Raw genomic sequence first — 16,709 nt, 5'->3', positions numbered from 1 at the left:
CAGCAGCATTGAGAGAGATTGTCTGGATGTGGAATGCAGGGAATATTAAGTCACTTGCAGAGGCAGGTACCCATTGAGTATAAACGATACCTGAGGCCCCAGGTTATCAACAGTCCAATCTATTTATCTGCTCTGCAGCGTTTCCTTAGTTTAATGTGTCTGATTTGTCATCACCTTTTATAGATTTGTTTTTTTTTTACTCTTATGACAAGCTTGGAAATCTGGTGATTGAATGTTGTGGTGTGTGTCAAAACCTGCCCTCTCTGTGAAATGAACAACGTTTATAATTTTTTCCACAAAGCAATAAACTTGAAGGAACTTTGTGTTTTCCCTAGTTTCCCCTCTCTCCCTCTCTCTGTCTGTCTCTCCCTCTCTATTTCTCTATTTTTGGTAACACTTTACATTAAGGTTCTATTTGCTAACATTAGTTAATGCATTTGGTTTTGCAAACTAACAATGAACAATTACTTTTTACAGCATTTATTATTTGGTTAATGTTAATTTGTTCATTGTTTGTTCATGTTAGTTCATATTGTATTAGCTAATGTTAGCATTTACAAAAATAAATGTAAAAGATGTATTTGCATATGGATAGTTAATCAGTATAGTCAAATAAATATGTCAGATGTTAAAAATGAGAAATCAATTAACAAATCTAGTTTAAAACACATTCGTAGAAATGTAATATTTGTATCCATGTTAGTTAAATGCATTTTTGAAAAACATTTGTAACATTTTCCACAAAATTGATTGATTTAATTATTTTAAAATTGTTGTGTCGTGTAAAACATTTACTTTGCTTCTTGAACATACATAAGGTACACTCTTAAGAAAAAGTTGTACTTCTTAAGAAATTAACTGTAATTTTGATTTGTATGCATTTCTACAATGGCATTACTAACTGAAAACCTTTGCGTTTGAATGATGTTGCATCCATGCCACTATGTGTCACTGTGTCCTAACCAGACACGATCAAATTCTAGCGACCAGAAATCTGTCTGTTCACACTAGACGCGACACAGCACCATGATATTCAGACATTAATATAATGATAAATGATAATAAAATCAGAACAGTTTACTGAATGCAAAATTTATCACTGAAGCTGTGTATTGACATACAAGCCACAAGGGGATAAAGACACAAAATCACACATTCACAGGGCAAAGTTACTTAATGAACTGCATCCAAATTCAACTCCTGTTGTTATTTCGCCGATCTCCATGTGACAGGAAAGTCTAAGGGAGCTAGTATGTCTCCACCATTTGTGTGTGTGTGTGTGTGTGTGTGTGTGTGTGTGTGTGTGTGTGTGTGTGTGTGTGTGTGAACTCCGACTGAAGACAGCAAGACACAACAACCATCGGCCAAACTCTAGTTGTTTTGAACCGTTTTTTGTTAATAAATAAGCAAAAAATAAATAAATATTTGAACCCATTTATTCTCAATGTAAAAATGTACGGTGTATTGTAATGCATTAACTAATGAATAGAATCGAATTGCAGTGTGATAAATAAATTAAACATTACATGAAATGACCCACAGATGTGTTAAAATTGAAAGTTATTCAAAATAACTGTTTCTAATCGTTTTTCAAATTTTGAGGAAATTAAGTGCCAGTTTCCACATATGTAGACATCATGTTTATCAGTGCTCTGACACGTGAAAAATGAACAGATATTTTAAAGCAGCATATCAAACAAAACTAGAGAATCTAGTCTTTACAACCAAAGAGGTTTCAATAAAACAACGTAAAGATTTCTTACCAGAGGCACTTTTGTTGGCACTGCATCCGTTGCACACTACAGTCTAGAGTCTCGTGAACGGTACTCGGTCAGTTTTTATTCATTTAAATGATGCGTTGCATATAGCAAAGCCAAAATAAAATATCCACGTTAATATATGTTATGAGAAGGATTTATGACCCATTTGTTGATCGGATTGCCTGGTGCGACATAACAGAAATATAAACCATTCCAAAAATAGAATGCCCTGTTGCTCATCACATGTTGCAGCTGGTTTGGGCAAAAATTTTGATAAAACTCTGATTAGCGTTGCGTCTGGTAAGGACACAGTGTCCAAGTCGAAGACAACATGCAACTTTAATTATTAATTTGTTTTTTTATTAAACATATTTTTCAAGTTAAATTTTAACTTGAAAAATGAACCCAGAAATTGAAAACATTGTCATCAATATTGTTTTGTGTAAATTAGATTTTCTATGTATTTTTTAATAACTTAAAAGATCTGGATAAATAAATGTGTGACCCATGTAGAAATAAATGTTAACTAATATTAATAGATACTGAAAAAGTATTGTTAGTTTGTTTACAACTGGGTAAGTAATGTTAACAAATACAACCTTATTGTAAAGTTTTATCATTGCATTCAGCATTTTATAACAATCTCAGTTATCCTCGCTATATCTCAGCTGTTTAAGGACGCTTTGAGGAAATATGCTTACCCAAAAGTGCATGTGGTCAAAATGTGCGCATTTTCACTGCATTAATCAGAAGCCTGCTGAGTCGTCCTGTTAAAAAGTGTTTGGCTGCTTGTTTAACATCAGTCTCCCAGCCTGCTAAAGTAATTAGACCACTTGCTCCAGCTCCAGTGCCTCCTGATATAGAACATATGTTTTAACAACAGATCAATTTTATACAGGGCTTTCATAGCACTCTAAAAGCCATTCTAAAAGGCTAAAGGAAATGTAGTAAAAGGCCATTAAACGTATAATGATCTGGTGCAACTGCCTGTACCAAAGCCCTTTTGTTAAAGATAAGGAGGATGGTTTTATACTGTCTGTGTTGTAGTCAACTTAATAAGTCTGCCACTGTCAGAATTTGCACACTCACAAACACTAACTCACGGATGCACACTTACACTTTTTTCCTAGATGACAGACACTGCAGCTACACTTCTATAGTCACTGTATAGTCCTCTCTCTCTCTCTCTCTCTACATTTGTTGAGTGAGTCATATGCCAAAGTCGTAAGTTTACTTCTTTTTTCTGTCAACCCCACTTTAGCTGTCTTTTATTTCCATCAGCCCTTGAGGATGATTCTGTTGCTCTTCTTTATATAGCTCAACACTGCCCTTCAATGGTTAGATACAGAATAGGAAAAACTAATTGTTGTATTATTACAAATTAATCTAACTGTTTTAAGCTCATGCAGTTTAGCTTCTGCCATTTCTGTCCTTTTTCATTTTTGTTAATTACAATGGATTCTTGTTTTTTGTCATTTCAGTGAATGAGATCATTGGCAGAGACATGTCTCAGGCCCCTGTGGCTCATGGGGGCTCCCCGGCTGCACACAGTCAGTCCTAGCCCACGTCAGACTCTCAGACAATCCTCACAGGACTCCAGATCCAGGCAACGAGCTTCCACACAAACCCACGTCTGTCCTGATCAGGCTTAGTCCTGGAAAGACGTTTTCTAGCTTGGATCCAGAAGGCATTAGAATCTGCAAAAACAGTTATTGCCTCCTCTCAATTCACCACACTCAACACACAGTAACAACAAAAAGAGTTGGGGCACATGCGCGCTTACTAGGAAAATTAGATGTGTGTTCATCATACATATGCAAATGTGGGAGTGGGAATACACTTGGTTTGGTGTTGTCTGGCACACATAGTTCTCCTGGAAATCAAACAATAATTCAGGGCTCTCTGACAGCATGATGTATTATTTGTAGCTTGCAGATTAACCCTTTGTATTGAGTACCGTTATCCCGGAGCAGAATATGCAGTACAAACAGCAAGCCTACAGTCACTTTAGTTGGATCGCAAAGGGGTGTTAGAAGCATATTATATGCCCACAATTCATACCTTTTACCAGCCTAAACGCCGCAGCTTTTCAGCACACATTCTCCCAGTGCTGCCCCCTAGTAGACAGGTCCTTGGGCACTGCACAGACTCTGTAGAAATAACATGCAACATTCCACATGTCTAGTGACCTTTCTGAGCTGTAGATAATCTGTTAAATGATTGGCCCATTTCCTCTTCAGGTTCAACAAATGCCTTATGTAGTAGCAGATATGGTGATCAAAAAAAGATTTAATTGTTTTCTTTTATCCGTTTTAGATGAGGACACTCTTGAATGCAATTTGTGTATTTTATACTTCAAAGTAGCTGACCTACATCTTGTGATCTGGAGTGCTGTGAATTGTGTTGGTTGAATATTATTTTCACAGTCCTGTGATTTCAAGTCAAATGGATTGTTCTCAGACTATAAAGACAAAATGTATGTTGCATGGGAAGGTGAACTCAAAAATGACTGAAAACCAAAAGGTCTGGAGATATTGAACTCAACATGATAATATGTTGACTATGCTGAGACCTCTCTATGTGCCTTTGATTAGAGAAACAATTATGCATAAACGTGTTGTTTTGGACAACTCGAATGCATTGTAAGTTTGATGTCAGGGAACCAATCGCATTTAATTGGTTGAATTCTTTTTTTCTTTTTTTTTGGCTACAACAGGTTGCATCTGACAATCAAGTAGACTTTAGATTACTCAGTATAGTGTGATCCTCACTGCATCCTGGGACGTGATCCAATCCAAATATTCAACAATCCTTTTCAGACAATTATAGTGATTGTTTTGTTCAAAATTTGGGTTATAATTGCTCTTGTGTTTGCATTGAGTCAGGCACAGAGGAATGACACTGCAGACACAGATGTTGTTTGTTTTTAACAGGTCTTTGGTTTGGCTCAGGCAAATCTATGAATTGTATTGGCTCACTGCCTTAAGATTTTGATTTGCAAATGGCTAAATATTTTTTTTCTAGAAAACTTGCACAGTCAATTAAACAATTTTTGTTCTATCTTTTTGAGTCTTTGAGACTTATAGCTGTAACAGTGACTGTTAATTATGTTTGAAAAAGAAAAAAAATCTGCTATGCACTATAAACCTGCCTTTTGCCTTTAAGAAAAAAACTAAACAAAAAAACTAAAAAAAAAAAAGAAACCTGCTAAAAAAACCTTGATGCCTCTAGACTAGATGCTGTAGAAATGCTTATTCATAGAATAGTATGCCAGACATCTGTGTGTCAAGATCTGTATCTGCTCATGCACAGAGCAAGCGTCTTAACGGTTTTGTGTGTATGGGCTTATGTCCATTTGTATCCTATGAATTGTAGATATTTGTTTTTGTAACTATAAAAAAAAACTCTGAATATAAATGGTGAAAAGCACACAAATACATTAGGCTATGCAAGGTAAGACAAATGATGGTGTGACATTTTGAAATATACAAATAGCAAGCTTGTTTGTTACTCTTGAATCTATACTATATATATATATATATATATATATATATATATATATATATATATATATATATATATATATATATACATATACACACACTCACCTAAAGGATTATTAGGAACACCATACTAATACTGTGTTTGACCCCCTTTCGTCTTCAGAACTGCCTTAATTCTACGTGGCATTGATTCAACAAGGAGCTGAAAGCATTCTTTAGAAATGTTGGCCCATATTGATAGGATAGCATCTTGCAGTTGATGGAGATTTGTGGGATGCACATCCAGGGCACTAAGCTCCCGTTCCACCACATCCCAAAGATGCTCTATTGGGTTGAGATCTGGTGACTGTGGGGGCCATTTTAGTACAGTGAACTCATTGTCATGTTCAAGAAACCAATTTTGAAATGATTCGAGCTTTGTGACATGGTGCATTATCCTGCTGGAAGTAGCCATCAGAGGATGGGTACATGGTGGCCATAAAGGGATGGACATGGTCAGAAACAATGCTCAGGTAGGCCGTGGCATTTAAACGATGCCCAGTTGGCACTAAGGGGCCTATAGTGTGCCAAGAAAACATCCCCCACACCATTACACCACCACCACCAGCCTGCACAGTGGTAACAAGGCATGATGGATCCATGTTCTCATTCTGTTAACGCCAAATTCTGACTCTACCATCTGAATGTCTCAACAGAAATCGAGACTCATCAGACCAGGCAACATTTTTCCAGTCTTCAACTGTCCAATTTTGGTGAGCTCTTGCAAATTGTAGCCTCTTTTTCCTATTTGTAGTGGAGATGAGTGGAACCCGGTGGGATCTTCTGCTGTTGTAGCCCATCCGCCTCAAGGTTGTGCGTGTTGTGGCTTCACAAATGCTTTGCTGCATACCTCGGTTGTAACGAGTGGTTATTTCAGGCAAAGTTGCTCTTCTATCAGCTTGAATCAGTCGGCCCATTCTCCTCTGACCTCTAGCATCAACAAGGCATTTTCAGCCCACAGGACTGCCGCATACTGGATGTTTTTCCTTTTCACACATTCTTTGTAAACCCTAGAAATGGTTGTGCGTGAAAATCCCAGTAACTGAGCAGATTGTGAAATACTCAGACCGGCCCGTCTGGCACCAACAACCATGCCACGCTCAAAATTGCTTAAATCACCTTCCTTTCCCATTCTGACATTCAGTTTGGAGTTCACGAGATTGTCTTGACCAGGACCACACCCCTAAATGCATTGAAGCAACTGCCATGTGATTGGTTGATTAGATAATTGCATTAATGAGAAATTGAACAGGTGTTCCTAATAATCCTTTAGGTGAGTGTATATATATATATATACTGTATAGATGCAAGAGTAACAAGCTTGTTTAGACAAGTTAAGGCTTTCCCACCATATATTTGACAGTTTAAAGTAAATGGTCAAAACACCTGTGACTATATGCAAGAGTTTACATACAACACAATATATATATATATGGAGTATAATACTGTATGTGTATATATATGTATATATTCATACATACATACATACATACATACAGTATTATACTCCATATATACATACATACAGTATTATACTCCATATATATTGTGTTGTAAACTCACTTGCATATAATCACAGGTGTTTTCAATGTCACTTTTGACTATTTACTTTAAACTGTCAAATATACAATGGGAAAGACTTGTGTTTAAGTTAAATTTTAGAGAATTTGTGTCATGAGGTTTGGGTTTGATTTATGGTGCGTTCACATACAATGCGAAGCGAACTATTGACTCGAACGCGTGAAATCGCTTCATTCGCGCAAGTCTGCATGACGCGTTGTCGCGAAAGTCTATCAGCATTGAGATTGTCTAATGTCACTGACGTACTGACATAGTAGCAGAAGAAATCTGGGAAAATTGATGAAAAAATTGTTGTAGCGGTGTGTGGGCACCCGGAATTGTATGACACAACATCAAACATGTACGGAGACCGGATGAAAAATGACATTGCTTGAAGGAAAGTGAGGAAAGTTACCTGGTCAGTTCTGAAAATATCTGCGTCTACTTGAGTCCAGCTATTTGGTTGTACTTTACTATGAACCAACTCGTAGATGCCCCTCCTCTTGTCATTTTCCGGAAAAGAAGGGAATACTCGTGGGTTCGCGTTACTCACGTGAACACATATTTAAACGCACATTAATAATCCAGCGGTTAATCTCACGCGAGCAATGAGAGGTGAAAATTTTCTTCACGTTGTATGTGAACACACCATTAGGAACAGCAATTTTCAGAATAAAAAAACAACAACAAAAAAACAAGAGGGATTCTAGGAAGAAGCAGGGCCCCTAGATAAGCACCTATATTTGATCTCTTCTATAAACCAAAGATCGAACAATGTTTTCCCATTTTAAATACAGATGACAACACAAACACCAGAACTCTATTTTTGATACTTTGAAATGGATGTCATTCCTAAAGTTTGGGTGGGTTGGATGGTTTGTAACATAAAATTACAGGTTCGGTTGATGTTTACGGAGCCTTGTATTGTTGTTTCATGTAAATTTTGTATTTAACATTTTGTAATTTTTAAGACTGCCGTGCTTTTTGAAATGAATCAAAGGGAACACCATGAGGCATAGGCTCTTCTGAGGTAGTGTATCAATAAAAAGAATAAATGCCCAACAGTCTCTCACTGATCATTGTGTCCTTGATCATCCATTGCATCTTAAAATATATAAAATATATATAAACAGACAGCCTGATAAAAAAAATCTTTTCATTGGTCATTTCGATGCATAATTCAAACGGTAAGAAAAGGTCATTTGGCGCATTCTGTCTGTGGTAAAAAGTAAAAATTGCCAAAAGTGGAGATACATATTTTTCATCGGACAGTGACGATGTCTTAATCTTTTCTTATAACAATTATACATTTGATTTAATTCACCATTGGTATTTCTATCCCAATCAGAGGTTGCGCTACAAATAATCAGTATCTGTCACTTATGTGCTATGATAGTTAAAACATTTCTATCAAGGTATATTTTTATCCATTATTTTCATTTCCATAATAATTTTATAAAGGTATGTCATTCAGTTTGTAAAAATATTAACCAACCATTATCACTGCGTAAGAGACACTCTGACTCAAACAGTCTTTTAAAAGAATTTATTCTTGCAAGGAGGACCCGGTCATTACACAGGAGTTAATCTGTGCCGTGAGTGAGACCCTGAAGGGGAGGGCTGACTTGTTTTATATACCTCTTGCTCAAGGTCTCCCACAGAAGCAGATCCTCCCCCTCTGCATTCCTCAGACACAGGGGCATTCCCTTGCAATGACTGTCACTGATCAATGAGTAGCAAAATTTCTACAACAATATCTTGATAAGATGAAGCCAAAATCTACATTTTAACCTCCTGAGACCCGAGCGTGACTGCTGTGTGCATTTTCCATTTCCCTTTTTAATTTGTAACTTGCCACTAAGAAACATCCAAAAATAAAATGATTTTTTTAGCCCAAATAGTTTCCCTAAAAATGTATTACCACACATGTGGACAGCGGGACTAAATTGTGAAAATTTAAATAATACCAAGTTACAGAAAGTAAGATTTTTTTAATAATGTTTTTTTTTTTATCATGTTTCCAGAACTGTTGGTTATTCATGTTTTTGAGACATTACAGACATTACATAAAACATTTGCATATTTAATTATGATTCAAAATAATGGCCAGCATCACCCAATCACTGCCAACCATGTTAAAATTAAATTATACATTATAATGTTTTTTTTTTGTTTTTTAATCGAACAAAACACAAATTAACAAGACATAACAGCTTATACAAGTAAGGGACCAGTGAGAGAGAGATATATATATATATATATATATATTTATACACACACATACATATATACACACACACATATATATATATATAATAAAAAAAAAAAAAAAAAAAAACTATAGATATAGTAAATTCTGAATCTATGTACTGATTACTATTGTCGCATGTCTGCCAAACATGTTTAGTGGTTCAAACATCATCTGCAGCCTGAAACTGAACTTTTGATAGAAAGTTTGGATTGAATGCACTTAGCTGCATAGAGAGTTATAGGATGCTCCCTTGCACCCTATTTAGTGAATGACTTAACCTCCAGTGTGCTGTCTGTCTGCACTGGTCTCAGAACCGTTAGAAATTGAGTTTTCATCCTAACTTCATATAAAGCCTCTGAAAGCAGCATTTTTCAGCTATTGGATGCATCCATTGCTTGTAAATGCACAGTAAATATAAGCATATTTTAAGGAAAATGTGTCTATTGTTCACTATAGTGGTCGTTGTGTTTAACAGTGTGCTGTTTCACGATGAATCGATTACATTTTTAAAATAACATATTGGATAAAACTAAAGACTCAAACAGGATTTAATGTAAAAATGTAATGAGGTTTCTTACCGGATGTAGTTTTATTGCCGTTTCTCCAAAAGACATACTCCGCTGTGGTCGGCGCCATGTTGTTTTGTCACATTACTCCTTGTGTGGAAAGATTAGCCATTTAATGACAGCCCAGAGTCTCCTGAACTGAGATCAGTCAGTTTAAACTAATTATGGATAACCTATAATGAAGCCAAAATGTATGCCTGGAGCTCAGCAACCATTATAACCTGGGATGTTACTTCTAGGAAATGAAGCATTACATTAATATGTTTAAGAAATTAGAAATAATATTTTAAAATATGTGAAAATAATACTAGCCAAAATGGAGAGGGGACATTTTAAATGGCATTAAGGGCAGAGGTATGGTTTCTCTTCATTAAAAATGTAATGTTAATGCATAAAGTCAAATCAAGAAAAGTTGGAAGAGCATTTTTCATAAAATATGGATGAGGTGCAATACAGACAATAGGGCTCATTCATGAAACACAAGCAGAACAAATTTTTGTGTAAATCGTCAGTAAGGTTGTTCTTTGTTTCTGATTCATTAAATCAGAAACAAAGAACTGTTAAGGCTGTTAAGTTTCTGATTCATTAAAGTTTTCGTGTTTTCAAAACATTAGTCCGTACGAACAAATTGACACCTGCTCCCGTCCATGTGTAAGTCTGAATGAGTGTTCTGTCAGGCAAACTGTCATGAATACATTTTGATAGAAGTGAAATTAAATTAGTATTGAAAAAAACAACTAATATTTAAATGAGTAAAAGTAACCTTAAAAATAAATTAGTAAATAATAAATGTTTTATTTTTAAAGCAAAAACTAGCAGAGCATGTAGATTCATTTGGGACATCCATTATTCAAAAATATTTGACCACAGAAAGCCAATCAGGCCACAGGTTGACCAATCAGAATCATGCATATCAGAGTGCTGTGTCATAGTGAAAATGACAACTCTCGACAAAATATAAAAGACAAAGACTTAAATAAAATGAATGTACCACTTGGTTATGGTACATGGTTATGTCAGAGCAATATCAATTTATTTGTTGCATATAAGAGTCACATATTCACATACATACACAATTCATACATTTTAGAAAGAAAGGAAAAATGCCCCCTCTTACACTAGGGAGGTGTGCCATTTGTTTAGCCTGTATTGCACTCTGGGTAATATGTAGTCATGAAATAAAAAAAAAATGCACATGATCCTAGCAGCCTGCTATCAGTAGAAAAGAACTGAAGTAGCCTGCATTTTCTTGGGAGTCAAAAAACAAGGTGAGACCATGGCATATTTGCACATAATCTCTAATGTGGCCAAATTGTCAATTCAATCTATAAAGAACGAGCATGAAAGCATGCAGATCACACAAACAACTCATTTTACTTAAATAAAAAAAATTCCCTTTCTGAACGGATGAAACTAAAAATCAGTTCATGCAATTCTAGGGAGTACACATTTATGTTTTAAGGCTGTTTCCTTCCAACAGTGCACATCTGCTCTAGGAAAACCATCATGCCCTTTTTAATTCTACATGCAACAATAGTTGTAGTCTTTACTTGGAATCCCACTGCACTTTAAATTCAGCTGAATAAGTCATAGTTTTTCTTAAATGGCAATAAACAGCATTCATGCGGTTCCAGTGCAAAAAGTATTTTTGTCTTGTTTTCCAGTAAATATATCTAAACATTCTTAAAACGTGATTTATTTACTTGACAAGCACACTGGCATAAGATTTGAAGTCTTGTTTTCAGAGAAATCTAATTTAGTGAGATGTATGCTTAAAAAAATAAAAAACTGTTTGCCAAAGGGGAAGAAAAAGGGAAAATACTTTTATTTTGCCCACCTCATTGGCAGATTTTTTTTCTTGTTTTACATCTAAAGTTCATTCATTTTGTCATATGTATTAAACAAGACTTAATATCTTATTCCATTAAGCTTAACAAGTAAATAATTCACGTTTTAAGAATGTTTTGATAATTTTACAGGACAACAAGACAAAAATACTTTTTTGTAGTGTCCCTAGTGCAAGGTAAAGACTATGGCATAACATTAGTTTACTGGACTACATGGCATAGTGTTTCAGGAATGATATCAGTATGCAAGATAAATGTTGTGGTGTTGCACCAAAATGAACAATTCCTGCTGAAGTTTTCGTTGTATAAACTGAAGGCATTACTATAGATTAATATAAAGTCTGAAATAGAATAAAGAGTTCTTAATCAAAAGACACACAAAGGAACAGAAGTTAACATGCATGCCAATGCTCTCTCACAAATACTCACATTTACACAAGCAGCAAGGCACTGTTACTTTGCTGTCATGGGTTTAACATATACATAAACATATACATAGTGTTTCTGTGTCAGGTCCCCTCCTAAACTACAACCTTCAGCCAAGAGCAGAGGGAAAACGGTCCAAAAAGCCATAAGACAGGTAATGAGGGAGAAAGAGGTGAGACAGGTGAAGTGCGGTCCTCCCTCGGTGGGTGTGGCGGTCCGTGTTTGGTCACTCGCAGCAGACCAGGCGGATGGGGTGGCCGGAGAGGGGAAGGTTGGAGCGTTCAACCACGGCCCGTCTTGCTGCCTTCTCACTTGGGAAGGTCACCAGAGCCTCCCCACTACGCTGACCACTCCAATTATACAGCATGATCACAGAGTCCGCCTGGAGCTACACAAACACACAGAGAGTCATTAAAAAAAAATAACACCACTGGAATGGCTTATAAAAGGTCTAAGAAGATCAAGATCCCTCCACATGCATAGAAACCTGAGAGAAACAAGATTTGATTTGGGTTAAGTACCATTGAGGTATTCTTGCATAAAACCCTTCACATAAGGAAGTATTAAATGACAAATCAACTCAAAAGGAACATGATTATATGTAGAGATTCTTTAGAACACCTGTATAAAAGCAGAGGAGGCTTGCAGCAGTGATGCTGCCCAACAAGGCATTCAAACCCCAAACCAATATGGTTAAATCAAAAAGAAAGAGCATCATTACAACTAAAGGTTTTCAACAGAAGCAAATAGACCCTCTGAAGCATATTAGGACTAATTAAGTGAGAGGCAGAGAGTGTAGCTTTACAAAGATGAAGACAAGAAAAGAGAAGACAAGAGAGTATTTCTGCACGCCACTTCTGATTGAAGGTAATCCTAGAGCAATGGTAGTAAGACGGCTTAGAGTGTTTGTCCATGCAGAAGCGATGGGTTTGGGGTCGGAGGTGGGGGCTTACCTGCAGGAGCTCCCCTTACAGACACAGCCACTCTTTAGGCTGAAAGAGACTCTGGCCCTGATCATTCACTCCAACCAAGCTGCTGTAGTCTTCAGGACCGTACTACAGCACAATGAGCCAAAGTCAGTGCTACAGGCCTCATTTTACACTCATTCAACATTCATCACTTCTCTCAGTGGTGTACTACATTAACAGATGACAGCAGAGTTGTGTATGCACTGTCTAGTAGGGGGGTAAAGATGCATTGATCTGACAATGTAAATTCAATGCATTGATTGCATGTAATGCGATCAATATTTAAGGATAATATACAGTTACCAAGTCATTATCACATACTCACATTATACATACAGACACTGGCCTGGTGATAAGTATGAGTTTATTTTGTGATAATGACCAGCTGACTATACTTATGCCACCTACTTCATGGTTTCTAACCAATCAGATAAATACTTGTGTTAAGTTGAAACAATTTCTATTATTAATAATAATAATAATATTACGCAAGAAATATAGACAGTGGAATGATTCAAAATACTTGAAACTAGGACAGATATCCGCCAGACACCATGGTCAATTATTTAGTTTAGTGGTCAATAAAAATATAAAACATATTTGACTGAACTGACTGCAGCAATTTGACTACAAGCCGTGTAGTAATCCATTATAATTTCTATAAAAATGTAAACCCAATGTATTATGGATTCATTTCTCAACAAAATAAAAATTTTGGCCAGATTTTCTATTGCAGCATATCATATCAACATTTGGTTGAAAATGTATATACAAAGGTGCATCTCAAAAAATATGAATAACGTGGAAAGGTTGATGATAATCTTGATGATTATGGCTTATTATAAATTCTTTATTCTAATATTTTGAGAAACTGGATTTTTGATTTCCATGAACTCTAAATCATCAAGATTAGAACTAGAATATATGAAAGTTCCACTTTTTTAATAAAATTATGGATGAATGTTTTTTTCCTCTTTTCCACGATATTCAAATTTTTGAGATGCACCTGTATATATATACATAAATACAAAATCAAATCATGACAAACTATTTTCATGACTTTTCAAAGTTTTCATAATGCATCGCAACATTTAGTTAAGAATCATATTTAAATCAAATCATTGTCAGATCACATCCACACCCTTAATTTCTTCTGTATGTGTTTGTTTGAATACTGAATGTATGTGAGGTAAAGAATCTTTAAAGGAATATTCTGGGTTCAATACAAGGTAAGCTCAATCAACAGCATTTTTTACATTATATTGATTACCACAAAAATGTGTTTTGACCTGCCCCTCCTTTTCTTAAAAAATAAATAAAATAAATACAAATAAAAAAAAAAGAAAAAAAAAAAAGAAAAAATCTGGGTTCCAGTGAGGCACATACAATGGAAGTGAATGGGGAAAATCCATAAACGTTTAAAAGTATAGCTACAAGACATAAACAACTATAATTCCAGTAAACAATGATTTAAACAACTCTGCAGCTCACATAATACATGAGTTTTAACAGAAAATGTTATGCTAGTGTTTTAATAAAATATGAGTTTGACATTTCTGCCTTTAAACCCTCCAAAAATTGGCCCCAATTTTTTCAGATTTTTTTCAAGAAAAGGAGGGACAAGTCAAAAAAATGTTTGTAGTAATCAACATTGTCGGTCTAATGAGCCAGCTTGTATTGAACCCGGAATATTCCTTTAAGGGCTTTGGCCATATTGAAAAATAGGTTACAGGTGTTACAAAACTATTGTCACCTTATTATCATGGATTCTTGAAAAGGCTCTTTATTCTAACACAGATCTGATGCTCATTGCCTTATAGCATAACACAAGAGGTGACACCCATATATCCCCAAACATATCTATTTTAACAGCACACAGAACAAACACCACCCAAAACACAATGCACAACAGGAAAAAAAAAATAGTATGCATCAAACATGGTCGCACAAGTTGTGGAAGCATGAATGCACTATAGATATAGAAAGGGGGGGGGTCAAACCACCTGCCAAAAAGAAACACTTCCCGCACACAGAGGCCTGTAGTGTGCATTTTGTCTCAGAAGTTAAAAGCACACTTGGAGTGTGGACTGGGCTCGGATCCATTTCATCAGTTCAGCCAGATGTCAAACCTGAATTCAGCTTTTTACACAAGCGTCACTGTCCTACACTCTGTGAACAGCGCCACACACACACAGCTCAGGTACACGCATAGCTCAGAGTATCACACACACCTCAGAGGGGAGGGCAGGGACACTACATGCTGAAGACAGATTTACCCTCCCCCACCCCACAATAATATAAAATAAACATTTTATTAAATAATAACTTGAAAATCTCCATGACTGCATACTGTGAGAGAAAAAGCACACAAAGACCCGTGCCCACAACAAAGCATCATTCATTTCCATGTAACCATCCCTCTATCCTCCTTGTGTAGGTGCCATACCGTCTTCTGAAGACTCCCCCTAATCAGGTGTCAGCTAATGAGGAGGGACAAAATGTACAAAATGATTCAGCACAAACACTAAGCTAAATAAAACTATAATGCAATGTAAACTATTATAGCGATGTGCTGGTGAGATAGAAGGCCATGTGAAAAGTCTATAAAATCATACATAATCACAGTCTAGAACCAGTGTCCTGAATTTTCAGGAGAGGGCCAACAGCAGATCTTTAATTTGCTCAAAGGTTTATTGTACTGTGAATTCACTTCATTTAAAGCTGAAGTGTGTAATTTCTAGATTCACTAAATGCAATTGCAAAAATGATCACCATTTTCAAAGAATCCAGAAAAATCCCCCCATCTTCCATTAGTTGTACACACAGATTGACCCGCCCCAAACTCACATTATTGGTTGAGCCAATGTTATTGTTTCGGGCTGGGCTCAAACAAATATAGGAATGTTTTGATAGCACCAGATAGCAACAGTGTTATATCTTTAGGTGTAATCAACTTCCAAAATAGATTACTTATTGCTCTGCATATTACATTGGGATCCAAGGAAGAATTTTAACGTCCAAAAATTACACACATCAGTTTTAAGCAAAAAAATAATCAAGATCAGAAGTGCAGACCGAGTACCAAGTTCAACCCTTTAGAGCTTACTGCTCCACTCCTCTGAAGCTCAGATACTTGGTGAATCTGAATGAATGAGTGAGTACTGAAATGAAGAGTCACCTGATATCCCTGAAAGAAGCTGAGGATGTCTTTGACCCCGGTGTTGTACGGCAGGCCCTGCATTCGCACCAATGCTCCGGGCTGAGGAGGCAGGATGGAAGGGGCTGTCTGGGCTGCCAGAGCAGCTGCTATTGAACCCGGTGGGGCCACAAAATAACTCATAGTGGATGGCGAGACTGGAGGACTAGTGGATATAGAGAGAGAGAGGAGTTAGAGTGGAAAACGGTTTTCCACAATGATAAATATAGTGGTCGCATTGTGTTAAGCGTTGACATTAGATTTATTTTAAATTATAATAAGACATGGTGACAAATGTAACAAATCATACCACATATTTTAATTCTCTTTGGATGAGCCAAGTTTAAAGCCACTGTAAAAAAATAAATAAAGTCGATACACACACACACACACACACACACACACACACACACACACACACACACACACACACACACACACACACACACACCTGTGACTGCACATCAATTAAATTATGTAATAATGTGCTGAATTGTTACAATAAAAACATAAAAAGCCTACAATTCAATGGGATATTTGAGCACAAAATGAAAACTCTCTGATCATTTACTCACCCTCCTGAACACAAAAAG

At 36.2% G+C, this 16,709-nt stretch overlaps 2 protein-coding genes across 3 annotated transcripts in view; one reads left to right on the top strand and one right to left on the bottom strand.

Annotated features, from left to right (window-relative positions):
- Positions 1-5,277, top strand: part of nfatc3a (nuclear factor of activated T cells 3a) — a 106,583-nt gene extending 101,306 nt beyond the window's left edge. Inside the window, exon 10 of the mRNA XM_052154834.1 lies at positions 3,242-5,277. Within this exon, the coding sequence (XP_052010794.1) occupies positions 3,242-3,321 (80 nt within the window). The 3' untranslated portion in view covers positions 3,322-5,277. The remainder of the gene's footprint in view (positions 1-3,241) is intronic.
- Positions 5,278-10,485: 5,208 nt separating this feature from the next.
- Positions 10,486-16,709, bottom strand: part of esrp2 (epithelial splicing regulatory protein 2) — a 32,628-nt gene continuing 26,404 nt past the window's right edge. The window contains exons 14-17 of one of the 2 annotated variants that reach the window (XR_007972448.1): positions 16,099-16,282; positions 15,367-15,400; positions 12,906-13,007; positions 10,486-12,340 (exon numbers count right to left, since the gene is read on the bottom strand). Coding sequence is in view for 1 of the 2 variants with exons in the window: in XM_052148116.1 (XP_052004076.1) it covers positions 12,921-13,007; positions 16,099-16,282 (271 nt within the window). In the remaining variant the exon portion in view is untranslated. The remainder of the gene's footprint in view (positions 12,341-12,905; positions 13,008-15,366; positions 15,401-16,098; positions 16,283-16,709) is intronic. The other variant, XM_052148116.1, reaches the window with a different exon arrangement.

This window comes from Xyrauchen texanus, chromosome 2, assembly GCF_025860055.1.
Source record: "Xyrauchen texanus isolate HMW12.3.18 chromosome 2, RBS_HiC_50CHRs, whole genome shotgun sequence".
Classification (NCBI taxonomy): Eukaryota; Metazoa; Chordata; class Actinopteri; order Cypriniformes; family Catostomidae; genus Xyrauchen; species Xyrauchen texanus.
This window is presented reverse-complemented; position numbering and strand designations above follow the sequence as displayed.